This window comes from Cannabis sativa, chromosome 4, assembly GCF_029168945.1.
Source record: "Cannabis sativa cultivar Pink pepper isolate KNU-18-1 chromosome 4, ASM2916894v1, whole genome shotgun sequence".
NCBI classification, from domain to species: Eukaryota; Viridiplantae; Streptophyta; class Magnoliopsida; order Rosales; family Cannabaceae; genus Cannabis; species Cannabis sativa.
In genome coordinates, this window is record NC_083604.1 from 30,271,524 (window position 1) to 30,290,189 (window position 18,666).

General features: G+C 36.6%; 1 protein-coding gene and 1 non-coding gene across 3 annotated transcripts; one reads left to right on the plus strand and one right to left on the minus strand.

Annotated features, from left to right (window-relative positions):
• The first annotated feature begins 10,289 nt into the window (after positions 1-10,289).
• On the plus strand, positions 10,290-10,396 carry LOC115715396 (small nucleolar RNA R71). The gene has a single exon (XR_004011270.1). It is a non-coding gene; the product is annotated as a small nucleolar RNA R71 (small nucleolar RNA).
• A 4,682-nt stretch (positions 10,397-15,078) lies between these two features.
• Positions 15,079-18,071, minus strand: LOC115712298 (transcription factor bHLH130). 2 transcript variants are annotated; one of them, XM_030640558.2, is made up of 6 exons: positions 16,871-18,071; positions 16,499-16,752; positions 16,245-16,412; positions 15,937-16,002; positions 15,785-15,853; positions 15,079-15,690 (listed from the first exon to the last, which is right to left on the minus strand). In XM_030640558.2, the coding sequence occupies exons 1-6, from the start codon at positions 17,421-17,423 to the stop codon at positions 15,619-15,621; spliced, it is 1,182 nt and encodes a 393-aa protein (XP_030496418.1). In that variant the 5' UTR covers positions 17,424-18,071; the 3' UTR covers positions 15,079-15,618. The 2 variants fall into 2 exon arrangements, with proteins under 2 accessions (XP_030496418.1, XP_030496419.1); XM_030640559.2 differs by lacking the exon at positions 15,937-16,002 and having other exon boundaries at positions 16,871-18,001.
• Between the last annotated feature and the right edge of the window lie 595 nt (positions 18,072-18,666).

Genomic DNA, 18,666 nt, shown 5'->3' on the forward strand with positions numbered 1-18,666 from the left:
GTAGAAAGTTAAGTGTTAATTTGCTGAAGCCTTCACTATCTATTTATAGCATTCCACTAGGGTTAGGTTTGAATTATTTGGCATTAAAATAATAAAAATATCAGATGATAAAGCCTATAAAAGTGGCCGGCCATGGCTATGTGGATTTGGGCCTCACTTTTTGCAATTTTGCAGTTTTATCATTTCTACATCTCATTTTCTCAAAAACGCCAATTTTCAAATTCAACCATTTAAATGCCAATTCTACCTATTTATTAACTATAAATAATTATTAAATAATATTGTCATTTATCATATTTATTAATTGAACCATACAAAGTATCATAATTAACAAATATGCCTCTTGTTAGATATTAGATGTATATTAGCTGTAAAAGAATTAGATATTTAGTAGATATTTAGTAGATATTTAGTCTCCTAACTTTGTATATAAATATGTATTATTCTATGAAATCAACACACAATTCGAATCACTATTTTCTACATGGTATCAGAGCATTGTGATTCAAAATTCAAAATTCGAAATTAGGGTTCTGAAAAAAAAAATTAGGGTTTGAGTTTAGGGTTGTTTTTTTGAAAATCCTATTTGGAGTGAACATTTTTTCACCGCCCACATAGGAGGACTGCCCAGCCGCCGATCTACGAACCCCCGAAGTCCGGTCGCCAGATTCCTCGCGCGTGGGGCTCACGCGCCGCCTGAAGCTTCTGCGCGTGGGGCTCACGCGCCGGCGCGTGTGACGGTGCCTTCGACGGCGTTCTGTTGCTGATTCTTCATTGGGTTCTTCTAAGCTTACTCGCATCTGTTCTAGGTTGTAATTTGGTATTTGTTTGTCTTCATCGTGTTTGGGTGTTCATTCTTTGGTGTTCTTTGGTTCTTTTTCTCTGTCCTTTGTGTTTGCTTTTTAGATTATGGCAGAGATAAGATCAGATTCAAAATCAGTTGTTGTTTCTGATGTTGTTCCCGTGATGTCTAAAATCACGGATCATAAGTTGATTGGTTCGAATTATTTGGAATGGAGTAAGACGATTCGACTGTATTTGAGGAGTATTGACAAAGATGATCACTTGACTGACGATCCTCCTGAAGAAACAAACGATTCAAGGAAAATATGGCTCCGTGAGGATGCTCGCTTGTTCCTTCAAATTCGAAATTCTATCGATAATGAGGTAATTAGTTTGATTAATCATTGTGAATTGGTTAAAGAACTAACGGGTTACTTGGAGTTTTTGTATTCTGGCAAAGACAACATATCTCACATATATGATGTTTGCAAAGCTTTCTATCGCGCGGAGAAACAAGATAAGTCTCTTATGAATTATTTTATGGCTTTCAAGAAAACATATGAAGAACTTAATGTGCTATTACCCTTTAGTCCTGATGTAAAAGTTCAACAGCGCCAACGAGAACAGATGGCTATTATGAGTTTTCTTGCAGGACTCTCATCTGAATTTGACTCTGCAAAGTCACAAGTTCTCTCTGGTTCTGATGTCTCCTCTTTACAAGATGTGTTTACTCGTGTTCTTCGCATAGAGACTACCTCTTCAACTCCTCTTAATAGCGCCTTGGTGAGTCGTAATAATTCTGCACCGGAAAGAAACTCTACTCCCAGTGGATTTAAAGGAGGTAATTCACAAGGACCTGATAACCGCACACCAAATTCTGGGAGCATCATGTGCAATTATTGTAAGAAACTAGGCCACACCAAGTTTGAGTGTAGGAAGTTACAATTTAAGAATCGACAACAACTCTGCCAATATTGGAAGCACTAGTGATGCATCTGACAAATCGGTCCTTATATGAATTTGCCAAGTTCTCAAGGTATCAGGAAACACTTAAGTCTTCATCTTCTTCTGTCACTGCAATTGCTGATTCAGGTAACTCTAATGATGCCTTCTTTCCAAATCCTCAAAATGGGTCATTGATTCTGGTGCCACAGATCATATGACAGGTAATTCCTATCTCTTTTCCACTTTTCAGTCTCACAGTCCCACTTCTGTTGTCACCTTAGTTGATGGGTCAACAGCTTCTGTTCTTGGATCTGGCACTATTGTTCCTACACCTATGCTATCTTTGTCATCAGTCTTACATTTACCTGATTTGTCCTTTAATTTGCTTTCTGTTAGTCAACTCACTCGTAATCTAAATTGTTGCATCTCATTCTTTCCTGATCATTGTTTGTTTCAGGATCTTATGACGAAGAAGATTATTGGTAAAGGACATGAATCTGGTGGCTTGTATGTTCTTGACCCACTTCCGCCAACCTCTATTGTTTGTTCGAGTGTTGCTTCCGCTTTTGAGGCTCATTGTCGTTTAGGTCATCCATCCCTTCCTTTGCTCAAGAAACTGTGTCCCCAATATAGTAGTTTATCTTCGTTAGATTGTGAGTCATGTCAGTTTGCCAAACATCATCGTGTTAGTTTGAGTCCACGTGTCAATAAACGTGCTAGTGTTCCTTTTGAGTTAGTTCATTCTGAAGTTTGGGGTCCTTCTCCTATTTTGTCTCAACCTGGATTCAGGTATTTTGTTACTTTTGTGGATGATTATTCTCGTGTAACTTGGTTATATTTAATGAAAAATCGTTCTGAGTTGTTTTCTATATTCTGTGCTTTTTGTGCTGAGATTCAAACTCAATTTAATGTATCTATTCGTACTTTGAGAAGTGATAATGCCAAAGAGTACACGTCTGCTCAATTTCAATCTTATATGACCTCTAATGGCATGCTTCATGAAACTTCTTGTGTTGATACGGCACCTCAGAATGGTGTTGCAGAACGTAAAAACAGACATCTTCTTGAAACTGCAGGTGCTCTCTTGTTTCAAATGAAAGTTCCTAAACCTTTTTGGGCCGATGCAGTTTCCACGGCATGCTTTCTTATTAATCGCATGCCATCCTCTGTTCTTAATGGTGAAATTCCATTTAAAATTCTTTTTCCTAATAAGTCATTATTTCCAGTTGCTCCGCGAGTATTTGGTAGTGTTTGTTTTGCTCGCGATGTCCGTCCATCTGTTACCAAATTAGACCCTAAGGCACTAAAGTGTGTCTTTCTTGGTTATTCTCGTCTTCAGAAAGGGTATAGGTGTTATTGCCCTGATCTCAACAAATATCTTGTTTCTATTGATGTTACCTTTGTAGAAAATACACCTTATTTTTCATCTTCCACTACTTCTACTAGTCAGGGGGAGGATGATGATTTGTTAGTTTATTCTGTCACATCCTATGCGCCTGCTACATGTTCTGGCGGGTCTCTTGTTCCTTCACCTGCCTCGGTCGTCACCCCCACAATACCACCTCCACCACTCCCTCGGCCTCCACCACCTCCACCACCTCTACCACCTCCACCACTCCCTCGGCCTCCTATAGTGTACACCAGGCGCCCCCTCCTCCACCTCCTGTTTCATGTCCTGCACCTGCATCTTCATCATCAGATCCGGAAATCTCAGATGATCTTCCCATTGCACTACGTAAAGGTAAACGCCAATGTACTTTTCCTATTACTTCTTTTGTGTCTTATAATCATCTCTCCTCTTCTTCTTGTTCTTTTATTGCTTCTCTTGATTCTATCACTATTCCTAAAACTGTTCGAGAAGCGATGTCTCATCCTGGTTGGCTTGCTGCAATGATAGAAGAGATGAATGCTTTGGTTGCGAATGGTACTTGGGTCTTGGTTGATTTACCTTCCGGAAAACAGGCCATCGGGTGTAAATGGGTGTTCACGGTTAAATTCAATCCAGACGGCACAGTTGCTCGCTTAAAGGCCCGTCTTGTTGCCAAGGGTTATGCTCAAACCTATGGAGTGGACTATTGTGATACTTTTTCTCCTGTTGCTAAACTCACATCTGTTCGACTGTTCATTTCCATGGCAGCTACTCATGGCCTTTGCATCAGCTTGATATTAAAAATGCTTTTCTTCATGGAGATCTTGAGGAAGAAGTATATATGGAGCAACCTCCTGGGTTTGTTGCTCAGGGGGAGTTAGGGCGAGTTTGTCATCTTCGCAAATCTTTATATGGATTGAAACAAAGCCCTCGTGCTTGGTTTGGTAAATTTAGTCAGGCTATTGAGAAGTTTGGTTTGTTGAAAAGTAAGTCAAATCATTCTGTGTTTTATAAAAGATCAACTGTTGGTATCATTTTGTTAGTGGTGTATGTTGATGACATCGTTATTACTGGAAATGATACTGAAGGCATCTCATCCCTTAAGTCTTTCATTCACACCCAGTTTAACACGAAAGATTTAGGAGAGCTCAAGTATTTCTTGGGGATTGAAGTTACTCGGAGTAAACAAGGTATTTTTCTGTCTCAAAGAAAGTATGTACTTGATTTGCTAACTGAGACAGGGAAATTGGGAGCAAAACCTTGCAATGCTCCGATGAATCCAGCTGTGCATCTTACACGTGATGGGAAACCATTTGAAGATCCTGAGAAATATCGCAGGTTAGTTGGAAAGTTGAATTATTTAACTGTGACTCGTCCAGATATTGCATTCCCGGTTAGTGTTATCAGTCAGTTCATGTCTTCTCCAACAATTCATCATTGGGCAGCATTAGAACAAATTTTATGTTACTTAAAAGGAGCACCAGGACGAGGTATAGTTTACAAGGATCATGGACATACCCAGATTGAGTGTTTTTCTGATGCAGATTGGGCAGGCTCCAAGGTAGATAGACGATCCACTTCAGGATATTGTGTATTTGTTGGGGGCAATCTGGTCTCTTGGAAGAGTAAGAAACAAAATGTTGTATCTAGATCCAGTGCTGAATCAGAATATAGAGCTATGGCCCAGTCTGTGTGTGAGGTAATATGGATTTATCAGCTTTTGACTGAATTCGGGTTTAAGACTTCTATTCCAGCAAAATTATGGTGTGATAATCAAGCTGCTCTTCATATTGCCTCGAATCCCGTATTCCACGAGCGAACTAAGCACATTGAGATTGATTGTCATTTTGTTCGTGAGAAAATTCAACAAGGTCTGATCTCCACAGGATATGTGAAGACCGGAGAACAACTAGGAGATATTTTTACAAAGGCTTTGAATGGGGTGCGGGTTGATTATCTTTGTAACAAGCTGGGCATGATTAACATCTATGCTCCAGCTTGAGGGGGAGTGTTAGATATTAGATGTATATTAGCTGTAAAAGAATTAGATATTTAGTAGATATTTAGTAGATATTTAGTCTCCTAACTTTGTATATAAATATGTATTATTCTATGAAATCAACACACAATTCGAATCACTATTTTCTACACCCTTAAAACTCTTTCTTTACAATTTCGCCCTTACTTAGTGAAAAATTCACAAATAGACATAGTCTAATTTGAGAATTATAATTGATTAATCAAAACCAATTATATGAGTCTTACAAGAAATATTATCTCAACTAGTGGGGGGACCATGGGTCTATATAACCGAGCTTCCAATAAGCAGATCAAGAATTTATAACCTAAATTCACTGACTTATTAATTCTTCGTTGAATCCACGCATAGAACTTAGAATTGCACTCTCAGTATATAGAATGCTCTATATGTTCCACCATATAGACACATCATCAGTTATCCATTGTTATAATCCTAATTTGATCAATCATCCTCTATATGAATGATCTACACTGTAAAGGGATTAGATTACCGTTACACCCTACAATGTATTTTATCCTTAAAACACTTAACCCCGTATAAATGATATTTCAGCTTATGTGAAATGAGTACTCCACCATTTATTTTCGTTTGGTCAAGCTTGAAGGAGATCATCCTTTACTTACTATTCGCCAGATACAAGCTATAGATTCCATGTTTATGTTAGCGCTCCCACTCAATTGCACCACCGTGTTCCCAAAATGTACGTATCACCCTGACCCAAAAGTAGGCTTAACTAACAAATCAAAGAACACGAATAGCCTCTTGAGATTGAGCCTAATCATAACAGGATTAAGATCATTTGATCAAGGCTCAACTAGGCGATGTTGACTTGAATAGATGTTACGGTAAGTTTAATAAATTTAAGTCAAAGTTCAATATCGGTCCCTTCCGATGCATAGTCCATGCATCCAACCTAAGCTTTACTTTAACCAATGCTCTAGAAAGAACATAGCATTTCTCCAAATGCAAGTAAACTCTGTTGTAGATTATCATATCAGTAAAACCTTGTGTCTGATAAATCTAGGAAACTTTATTCACATAGTCATGTTTACTTTCCAAAGTGTTGACAACACAATAAACAGGATCAAGTATGTGAAAAGGGTTTCAGATGAATTTATACATTATGTACATATAATCATGAAATAAATCATGTGAACCATGCAACATTAAATGTTATTTCTGATCTATATTAATAAGTAAATCTAATTATATTGAAATGAGTTTTATTTAGGGCATAAAACCCAACAGGAACTACTTGTATCGGACTAACTCATTTACTATCAGAGATGGGGTAGGCCACTCCAGCATCCAACCACTTGCCCACTTCCTTTCTGACAACTTTCTTCATAGGTAGATTGAGTCTACGTTGAGCATCAATTGTTGGTTTAGCATTTTCTTCCATCAGAATTCAATGCATCACAGTTGAGGGACTGATTCCCTTGACATCACCCAGTGTCCATGCAATAGCCTTGGTGTGCGCCCGAAGTACTCTAAGCAATCTATCAGTTTAAACATCAGAAAGTGAGGCTGACACTATAACTGGCAGCTTCTTCTCTTCTCCCAAGAACTCATATCGTAGATGACTAGGAAGCACACCTTCAACTCAAGCTCTAGAGGTTTTTCAATAGATGGAACAAGCTCTTTTGGTACTACTCCCAACTCTTCATAATACTTTCTGTTTAATGGCCCATAGGAATCAAGCCATTTAACATAACCCATTACTTCTTTTCCCTCTTGCTCCGTCAAATCATCTTCAATTAAACTCAGTTCTAAAGGATCATCTATCAACTTTTTCTCACTCACAATTGTATCAATCATATCAACAAAGTAACAGTTATCACTTGCCTTTGGGTAAGTCATCGCCTTTAACACATTAAAAACAACTTTTTCTCCTTGGACTCGCAGCTTTAATTCACCTTTCTGAACATTGATCAAAGCTTGGTCAGTTGCCAAGAATGGTCTCCCAAGTATGATTGGGACATTGTTATCTTCTTCCATATCCAGAAGAATAAAATCAGTTGGAAAGATGAACTTGTCAACCTTGACTAACACATCCTGAATAACTCCCCTAGGATGAGCTAGTGATCGATCCGCCAATTGTAGAATTACCAATGTTGGCTTTGCTTCTCCCGACTGCAATCTTTTAAAAACAAACAGAGGCATCAAGTTAATATTGGCTCCCAAATCACATAGTGCATTTATTCCTTCAATTCTCCCAATGGTACAAGGAATAGTGTGTTAGAATTAATTTTACCAGGATCTTAGATCTACTCACGAGTATGTTGATTAACATCCTAAATATGAACTTTCTAAAACGATAATAAATAAATACATAAAGTATGAGAAACCTTACATTGGGTGCAGCAGAATAATATGTCTCCTTCTACTCAGATCTCTGACCGTTGTATCCTTTCTGTTGCAGAGTATAATCAAGATCTGAGTCTAAATGTCCTTCTCTTGGAGTTGGATCCTTCACAATCTTCCAAACTATGATTGAGGTTCTGTTTGCTGTGTGTGGGCACTACTCTTTTCACTAGGGTATTCAAAATTGGAAGAGCAAGAGAAGAGCTATATGGTTCGGCTATAGAGAGAAAAGGGAAGGCTCAAATTTTCAGTTTCCTGAATGCTTCACTGCATCTTTTGGTGTGAGCCTTCACTTTCTATTTATAGACAACTGCTAGGTTTAGGTTATTAATTAATTGGTATTAAAATAATGAAAATAATAATTGGAAAATGCATGCACAAGTGGCAGGCCATGGGTGTTATTGGGCCCCACTTGGATTTTGCAATTTTCACAATTTCTATTTCTATTTTCCCAAAAATGCCAATTTTCCAATTTTAACCATTTAAATGCCAAAACTAATTATTTAATAACTAAAATAGATTATTAAATAATATTGTCATTTAATAGAATTATTAATTAGACATATAGAGTCTCTTAAGTAATAAATAAACCTAGAATCTCTTTTCTTTACAATTTCACCCCTGCTTAGTGAAAATTCACAAAATAGACATAGTCTAAATTTAAATTATAATTGATTAAACATAAATCAATTATTGAGTCTTACAAGCAGTATGGTCTCAACTAGAATGGGGACCATGGATCTATAATGTTGAATCCACTCTTAGAACTTGGAATTGCACTCTCAGACTTATATAGTGCATTCTATATGTTCCACGATATAGATATGTTATCCCATTTAACGATCGTTATAATCTTAATGTGATCAAAGATCCTCTATATAGATGATTTACATTGAGATGGGATAAAATTTACCGTTTGCACCCCTCAATGTATTTGGCCCCTTAAAACACTTAGCTACCTGTAAATGATGTTTTAGTGATCTAATATATAGTCACTGAAACAAGAGCTCATCCATTTACTTCTATTTAGCTAAGCTCGAAGGATCACTTGACTTCTATACACCAGTAGAAGCTATAGATTCCATATTTATGTTCAGCGCTCCCACTCAGTCATACTATCATGTTCCCAAAATATAGGTATCACCCTGACCCAAAAGTAGGCTTAACTAATAAATCAAAGAACATGAATAGCACTCCCGAGATTGAGCCTAAGCATATCAGGATTTAGATTCTTTTAATCTAAGATCAACTAGTGATATTGACTTGGAAAGATACAACGGTAAGTTAATAATATCTTGTCTAAGTTCAATATCAGTCCAGTCCAATGTATACTCCATACATTCAAAACTAGTATACTTTACCAATGTCCTGGAAAGAACATAATACTTACTCCAAATGTAAGTATACTTCATCGCTGATTATCACATCAGTGTAAATCCAAAACACTGATAAAACAGGGACTTAGTCTTTTGAATCATATAATCACAATCACATTCCACTGTGTTGACAATACTGTAATTGTGAATAAATATATGTTCTGGACTTAACTGATTTTGTGCATATATTAAATATATATATTAAACCATAAACATGAAAAATACTTGTTAACATAAATCACTTTAAATCTCTTAAAATTATAACTAATCAAATTGTAATGGGTTTTATTTAGGGCACAAAAACAAACATAGTGAAACTCCTTGGATCTCTGAGTTCGGGAGGGAGTTTCTTTTGCAGAATGGGGCTACACTCGTCAGTTAATGCCACTGTTTCATAGTCCTCCATTTTTCTCTTTTTGGACAAAATCTCCTTCATGAACTTCACATAACTGGGCATCCGTTCTAAAGCTTCAGCAAAAGGAATGTTGATGTGTAGTCTTTTAAAGACCTCTAGAAATTTTGTGAACTGCTTGTCTAGATTGGTCTTTGGAGTCTCTGAGGATAAGGTATCTTCACATGATGATCAATATTGACTGGTGGAGACTGTTGTTGTTGTGCAGGACTATCACTAGTCTTCTTATCTAATGATGTTTGAGTTGGTGTTGTTTGATCTTTAATCTCTTCATCCACTGGTTGTACCATTTCAGGCCCATCATATTTCTTACCGCTCCTCAGGGTAATTGCCTTGCAATTTTCTTTAGGATTAACTTCAGTTGTACTAGGCGAATTTCCTTGAGGACGGGTTGCTACCTGAGGTGCTAGTTTCCCCATTTGAGTCTGCAAATCTTTAATGGAAGATCTAGTTTCAGTCATAAATTGTAACAATAAATCTGTCTGCAAACCAGAATTTCCACTAGAGCTTTGTTGTTGAGTATACTATTGGTTTTGTGTCTTGTTCTGATTTCTCTGTTGATAGAACCCACTGTTCCTTCGGTTACCTCCTTGATTGAACCCATAGTTGTTGTTGTTCTGAGAATAATTTCCAATGGCTTTTGCTTCATCCATTGGCAAATCATTCACATCTGCCTGGCACTCAGAAAAGGGATGAGGACCTCCACATATCTCACAGACCACTTGAGCTTGTTTGGCTTGCACTGCAATCAGCTTTGTTAGGGCCTCGACCTGGGCTGGCAACTTTGTAATGGCATCCACCTCTAGCACACCCGCTACCTTCTTAGTTTGACATCTTTCAGTTGGCCACTGCTGATTGTTTAGGGCCATTTCCTTCAACAGATCATAAGCCTCATTCGCACTCTTTCTCATAAATGCTCCACCAGCTGCAGCATCTATAAGAGTTCTAGTGTTACCAACCAACTCGTTGTAGAAGTTATGCACCAGTATCCACTTCTCAATACCATGATGAGGGCACTTTTTGATGAGATCCTTAAACTTCTCCCAAGACTCATGGAGAGATTCATTATCCTACTGTCATAAGTTGTTGATTTCTCCTCGCAACTTGGCAGACTTTGCTGGAGGAAAGAACTTTGACAGGAATTTTGTTGCCAAGTCATTCCATGTGGCTATGGAGTTTGGTGGCAAAGAGTTCAACCAACTCTTGGCTCTTTCTCTTAGTGAGAATGGAAACAGTCTCAGACGGATGGCATCATCACTAACTCCGTTGACTTTGAAAGTCTCACATAGTTCCATGAAGTTTGATAGATGCAGATTAGCATCTTCAGAAGGGAGTCCACCAAACTGGACTGAAGACTGCACCATTTGAAGTATAGCAGGCTTGATTTCAAAGTTGTTAGCTTCCACTGCCGGTGGCCTAATGCATGACTGAACCCCCATAAGAGTTGGGAGGATATAATCTCTCAAGCTACGGCCATTAGCTTGATCTTCAACGACACCTCTGTTATTACCGTTGTTTCCTCCATTATGTGCAACATTGGCATTGTCAGCCATGATTTCTGGTGTTTCAGCAGGTACTGAAACTCTCTCTTGCCTTTTGTTCCTCCTGTTTCTCCTACAGGTCTTCTCGATTTCAGGATAAACGGGCAATACAACTGCTTGCCCTTGGCGGCGCATGCACTCAAAATAGCTGAAATAGATAAAAGCAGTGATGCAAGAGACAGGTTAGAAATTTAGCAAGAGAAATAAACCAAAGTAGAAGTTAGTATAATTTTGTGTAATATTAATATTTATACAATTCCCCGGCAACAGGGCCAAAAACTTGTTACGAAAATTATTAATTACTACGCAAGTGCAGGCAATCAAGTAGTATACTCACACAAGTGAGGTCGAACCACAGGGAATTGGATTAATTACTACTAAACTATACTTATAATTCTATTTAGCAAATCAAAAGTATTTATGATTGAAAAAGGAAGAAAGAAATTCAAGAAACTTAAAGAAACAAGTGAATATTAATCAAGATGAGAGATTAGGGAGGAGAATCTTGTTGTTAGTTTACCACAATTGTTAACGCCTAATTGCTATCCTTTTCTTGAAGTGAATGACAGATTATAAATTAGCCTAACTCTTTTCAGATCTTTTAGGTTCTAAATCGCATGCTCGCTAATTAATCTCTGAATTAAACTAGCATGAAATCAGCATTAAGCAATAATCTAATTGTCACAAAGGCTATGCAAATACTCTCGTTTCACATCAAAACCTAAATTATCCAATTTTAGCATTCTCAATTCTCACTTTTCAGATTTTGAATTGAGATCATAGAACATGTAGAAGGTGATCAAGCTTACACATGGAATTAAGCACAAATATAGATAATTTCACAAATCAAGATTGAAGGAATGGTAGTTATTCACTAACTAGGCAAAACTTAAAACAACATTCATCATCCTCCCTAAATAGGAGTTTAGTTCATAACATCCATAATCAAATCCATAATTAACATTGAAACAGAAAATAGCATAGAAAAATTAAAGAGAAGAGAACGAACTAGTTGAAGCAAGTGATCCGGGTCGCCGCAAGCCGCTCTTCTAGCCTCCTCCTTTGTTTCTAGGGCTCCAAATCTGAATGAACCCTAATTTTCACGAACTCTCTCTATTTAAACCAAGTCTCATCTTTAAAATTCACAAAATTACGAAACTGCCAAAAATCCCGTCACTAGGTCCCCGTCGCGACTAGCAATGCCCCCGTCGCGACGGGGTTAACCATCCTTTTTTCGAGATTCTTTCTGCCAATCCCCGTCGCGACTGGGACATTTCCTGTCGCGACGGGATTAGGCACCACACGTTTTTTTTGGTTTTTCTTCTCAATTCTTTCATCACTTGTCCTCAATTCTTGTACATACTTTCTTTAAACACCCGAGGACCTGAAACAAAAGAATCAAGCATAAAATAGCCCTAAAACTAGAAACAAAGAGTGAAAACTAACCGAAAATATGACCCGAAATTTAGACTAATTTTAGCCTAACTAAGATCAGCCACAATCCACTATCAAGATCGTTGATTTACATCAGGTTTCAGAACTCCAAGACACATGATTCGTCTGGTAGTTCATTTCTTCACTCAGGTATGTACAACTTCTCTCAATCTCTCAATCACTCTTACTGATCTTTCTCTCAGGATCTAATCGATCCTCTTCTTCTCTCTTCCTCTCTAATTCTACTCTTTTTCTTTCTGTTTACACACGAGAGAAACTCTCTCTGTCTAGGTCTGGAGTTTTCATCTCTTTCTCTCTGGATTTATGAGGAGTAATTTTGAAGCTGTAAGTCTTTCTGAGTCTTGGATTCATCTATTTATAGTTGTTGTAGCTGAATAGGTTAGTTAGGATTAACTAACTGATTTTGGATCTTGATGTCTAACCGTTAGATTAGTTTGGCTTGTGGTAACTAATTGGTTTTTTTTTTTTTTTTTGATTTTATTAACTGTTACAGGTTGACTTATATGGGGATTAACCCAACATATAACTTGGACCATTTGAGGATGGGAGGGATAGAATACAGCTTAGGGGAGAGAATATAAGAGAGTTATATATATGTGTAGTTTATAATGTAGGGTTATAGTAACTAATTCTTATTATAAACCATACATGTATATATAATGTGTAGTTTATAATGTAGGGTTTAGAGTAACTAATGTGCAGTTATTTTGGTATTTTTTTATTTGTGGAAAATTCTATTAAACAACGTGATGGAGAAAAAAAATCTATTTAGTTATGATATTTTAATTTAATTCATATTGTTAGTTATATAATAAGAAAAAAAATAATAAAAATAAAAAATATGGAGAAAAAAGAATTAGTACTTTAAAGCGTTTTTAGACCGTCACGTCACCGCCTCATACTACTCCTTTATATATATAGGTATATAGATATAGATAGATTAGATTATATATCATATTTTTATATAATACTATGTTAAACTTTAATTTATATTAAAATATTATATATTTAAGTGTCCATCAAAGTTAATACCACATATAGTTTTACATAAAAATATTGCATAAAATATAATTTAATATAATACTATACAATACAATACGATGTAATATGGCGTACCAAACGAACCCTAGATGGACTGTAGCCTAGATAGATTGTAGTCACCTTCAACAATGGAGATGAGAATATAAGTTCTAGTCTTCACATTAAAGAATTCTATGTGACAATATTTATATAAAATTTCATGTTTTATTAAATATTTTTCATAAATTAATTTTTTTTTCTTTATTTGCTCTATTGGTGAGTCGGAAGTCACAACTGTTAATTTTGAGATATATTTTTTTTTATATTAAAGTTTTATTGTCTAATTCTTCTCGAGTATCTCTACATGCATTTAGGATAGACAATAAACTTTTATAAATAGAAAAAAAATCTTCCATGAGTTATGTAACTTTGTTACCTTTGTTATTTTTTTTTTTTAAAAAAAAATGGTGTTACTTTTGTTATTTTAACTTGTATAAAAAAAAAAAAAAAAAAAAAAAAAAAAAAGACAAACATAATGTTTTGCTAAAAAAAGAGAATAATGAATAAAGGAAAAGATGTTTCTTTCGAAAATAATAATAAAAAAAATAGTTAATATACTTAAGAAAACAATAGTATGAAGACAGCTCAAAGGGTCTTGAGCTCAACCGTTGAAAGAATGAGAAAGAAAGAAATGCAGTTGAACTCAGAAGAGCTCAGTGAAAACTCTTCATTAGTGAAGAAAAATATGAACATTGAGCATAGATTTCATTTTATGAAGAAAAAAGGAGACTGGAGAAGCCGAGGAGTTCAAAAGAGTGGAATTTGGTTGGTTTTTAAATTTTTCCACCAAGTAGGCGAGTCACTATTCGGGGACTTTGGATTCATTTTACATTGAGGGAGTGAGTTGAAAACAATTAAGCATTTATTTATTTATTTATTTGTAAGGACTTCTAGTAAGTCCATTCACTGAATTTATATGAAGAAACAGTTACCCATGCCTTGCTGTATTGTGATTGCGTGAAGAAAGTATGGAAAGGTACGGAGTTCTCACAGTTTGGTATATTTGGCATTGTAGGAACAAACTTTTTTTCACAGGTCCAACAACTAGAGCAGGAGATATTCACAGTGCTGCTCCGTCCTACCTAAAAGAATTCAAGGAAGCTTATCTTCATCAACAAATCGGGCAGGTTGAGACAAGCATTGTTTCCTCACCTTCTTGGACGCGCCCACCTCCAGGAAAGCTTAACCTCAACGTTGATTCAGCTATCTCAGAACATTGCTCGAGTGTGAGGCTAGCTGGTGTCTTGCACAACAATAACGGTCATGTAGTAGCTGCTATAGGTACCCGATTGAAGAAATTGGTGATCCAGCAACAATGGAAGCAAAATCTCTTCTTCTGGCACTTCCGTGGTGTCACCAGGAACTCTTTCCATTTGCACCAAGTGGAATCGAATTGCTACTCTGACTGATGCAATCCACACCAAGCTGGTAGAACCTGACTTTGTTTGACGATTTTGTAACTCAAATCAAAATAGCTTTGTCTCATTACCCTTTGCAGTAAGCCATGTCCGACAGCAAATGAAACAGCCCATAAACTGGCTCACTTTGCACTGGGGTTAGATGAAGCTACAATCTTGATAGGAGATGATCCCTGGAACCTTTTAGACATTCTCCCTTCTCAAAGGATCATCTTTCCTCTAGAAAAAAAGGAAAAAGAATAAAACTAAATGTGTAACCCAAAGCCGAAAGGCATAATCAACAATCAGAGCCCATTATTCAACTAGAAAACCTTCTAATTAAGGAAATAATTAAGATATTTTTGGGGAGATATTCACAGGTTAAGAAATATTCTCCATTACAAATACTTCTAATTATGCATACAAAATTTATTATCATTTTACAATAGAATATCATGTAAACCAATCTGTAACCAATACAGAAAGTAAATTCTTTGGCATGATTTATTTTCTCTTACAACTGAACATCGCAACGAGGCTGATATTTGAACTAAGGTTGGGAGTTATAAACAAGAACAAAAACTTGGCTAGTAGAATTATGTAATTGTCGGGGAAGCAATGTGAACAAATAGTTCAACCGAACTAGCTATATAATAGTTTATATCATGAAATCCTCCAGGAAAACACAAAGAAACTCTCCGTTCTTTTTACGAATTTCCTATTCTTTTCATGGAATAATTTTTACAAGGAGCGACCCCAAGCAATCTATACCTAGCTGGCAACTTACTAATTCCTTTCTCCGCGCCAATAGTATCTTCATTATTTATTATTGTTCCGGCTCTGTACAGGAGCAAATCATGCAGAAGGACTTGATGACTTCCTGTTTTTGCTTAAACATGAACACTTGGCCTTTGTGTCTGAAAGTGTCTGCAACCAAAGGAAAATATATTTTCATACAAGGGAAACAAAAGTTGGCTGAAATTCCAGTTGATGGGAACAAGAATTAGATTTTTCTTTGTACCTTAACCTCTTTCTGCAGGTCTTTAATGTAGTCAACCACCAACTCTAGCATATCTGCTGTGTTTGTTTGCTGTCAAGAAGAAAAAAACAGTTAAATTGAAAGCTATTACCATGAATACATGATCACATCTGGGTTTGGAATGTCTCAGCCACCTTATCCATATTTGGGCATAGATCCTGCAATCTTCTGATTCTTTCACTAATCCGAGTTCTTCTATTCTGAAATTAACAGCTGTCTTAATATTTTTGCAATGAATCCAACAAATAATGCAACAACAATTATTATCTCTTTAATTTCCCAACCAACCTAACATTTTGAGCATAAGCATTAGTTTATCTACTAGATTGTTTGTTCAAGAATCTATGGACATGTTTTACACAAATCTTATGGGAGTCTGATTGTTTCAAGATTTGACTTTCATCCTTCATTATCAAAATATAGAAGAATGGGTTCTTCTTACCCTCTCTGCAATGCTTCGCGGATGAGTAGCGTAGCCCCTCTTGGCTCGCATTTTGCAAGGAACAGAACCCTGAAAATGCAAAACCTTTTCTCTAGGAGCCATCTCAAAATTCTTTGGCAAGCTCAAATGATGTGTCAAACCACGGCTGCAGTTTCCAAAGTCTGTGCTCTGTTGAAAGATAACGTCATTTATATTGATGTCAACCATAATGGTGGGAAAAAGGAAAAAAAAAAAACACAAACCCCAATCGTTACCTCCATTTCAAAGTCACTTGAAGTAGAAAAAATCTTCACATCATTGTGATCTCTGGACCTTTTGAGGCCACTGAATGCTGATTCATCCCAAGAATCCGTTGGGAAACTTGGGAGGTACTCACCACCATTTTCAATTCCCACTTCATCACTCCCATTCTCAGAAATCTGAGGCATACGCCTTGAGCATGAAGCTGACCCGGATGAGAAATTCAATTGAGTATCGACTCTAGAGCCACCTCTCATCGCATCAAAACCTATTGTGCATCAAAATTAATACAGATTTACTTTAGAAGAAGAGAAAACAATGAAAGCATGAACAAATCATCAAACGAGTAAAATAAACAAGAAGATATTATTAGATATAAGACATACTATTCTCAGAAGCTAGAGCGGAGAAGAACCCAGCTGGAGAGCTACTCTGCCGAAGAAGATTTGAGCGATCATCATTTGGAGGACCCATCTTAGGTTGAAGCGAATTTACCAGTCCCTTAGAGTTGAAAACACCGAACGAACTCTCCAAATTAGAGTCCACTGAATTAAGGCGATGTATGCTATGGATTTGCGGAGCTTGAGAACCGTTTTTGGAGTAGTCCTTAGGCTCCTGCTTCATTGAAGATCTCTCTCCTATGTTGTCAGATCCATTACAAGCCGAAATGAATCTCTCTAACATGGTCTCCACTTCGGGACTCGAGGATCGCAAATCACGGTAATCCTCCTCAGATCCACCTTCAACAGCAGCATCGTTATCATTATTACCACTGTTTTCCATAAGGGTCGCCAGAAAGGAGCCCGGAGCTGAGCAATAACGCGTTAAAGTAGAGCTCTCTTCCTGATTTTGGTCGAAGCTCAAATCCATGAATTCTGGGTAGTTCTTTCCCATCTCCACCTCTGAACGCTTGAAATTCGGACTGTATAAAAGACTCATTGAAGTCCACTCTTTCACTTAGATGTATAAATAGAATTACTTGTGTATAAATACAGTACAATTTCACAAGTCGAACCAATCAAGTTATTGAGGTTAGAATCTCTCTTGGGCTTTGTTTCAAGAAAATAAAATTGGCAAACAGAAAACAGATGTGTGCCAGTGAGACGCGACAGACCAACTATGAATTTTAAGCTTTCTGGCTATGGAGGTCCTGATTTTGTGTATTATTTTAATCTAATTTTTTGAAAAATATATTATATGTGTTCAGAAATTGGGGGAATTCACATTAAGAGTTTTGAGTTGGAGAACAGTAATTGCAAGGAAGTAGTAAAATAAAGTAAAGTAGACTACTTAGTAACACCCAACAAACAGCCGGTGTTTCTCCACTCCACATCCACAATCCACATCTGAATCTGATCGTCATCTCCTCTTCCTATTTTATCCACCCCACATTAAAAAACCGACCTCGAAATCCCACTGTTTTTACGGAAAGAGCCATTGGACAGTGACGTACTCTGGTCGATGAGAAAGTTCGTCACTCATTTGAGTTGACCAAATTATCCCCGATATTATTTCCCATCCCATTGCATTCCTATTTTTCTAGTTCTTATTTATTTTTATTTTTTTTCGTTTAATAATAAATCATATTGTTTATCTTAAAGCCCTTGACAACGCCGATATTTATGTGTGTTTTTGTCCGAAAGGAAAGTGGTACTGTGTTTAAGCCTTAAATGTGTTATCATCATTAATATAATTAAGAATTGCTATATTGTTTTAATTTCTTTTAGCTAAAAAAAAACTTCTTCCTAACTACCTAATAACTACTTTGGAAAAAAAAAATTAATTAATTTAAAGTAATTACTATTTAATTGATTTTTCTTAGAAAGAAAAAAAAAGATAGTTAGTGGAGGTTAGACATAGAAATAGCATAGAAAACGTAGCTTGAGGGCCAAGCGACTCTATTTCAACGCGGAGAGGTGATTTGGGATTGTATTATTATTATTTGTTAATGCAATTGTACGGGGGCTACTCAGCGTGTCCAATGCGGATGTGGGATGTGGGTGGTCTTTGGGTCAAGGCAAGAGGCAATTCACTCTATACTTTAGGTGCATGTATTTTGTCACACACACCTTTCATATCTTATTTTCTGTCCTTTTCCCGACTACTCTTCTTTATACCACAGATTTCTCAACTTGCCCTAGTCCGATCATAATATATATTTTTTTATGAAGATTCACAGAAT

Bases quoted from the DNA above. Each gene is read 5' to 3' on its own strand.
- LOC115712298 (XM_030640558.2), bottom strand. From the start codon at position 17,423: ATGAGTCTTTTATACAGTCCGAATTTCAAGCGTTCAGAGGTGGAGATG. The intron at 16,003-16,244 runs GTAAGAAGAACC...TGTTAATTTCAG, and splicing joins CGCGAAGCATTGCAGAGAGG to AATAGAAGAACTCGGATTAG. The intron at 15,691-15,784 runs GTACAAAGAAAA...CTTTGGTTGCAG, and splicing joins ACCTGCAGAAAGAGGTTAAG to ACACTTTCAGACACAAAGGC.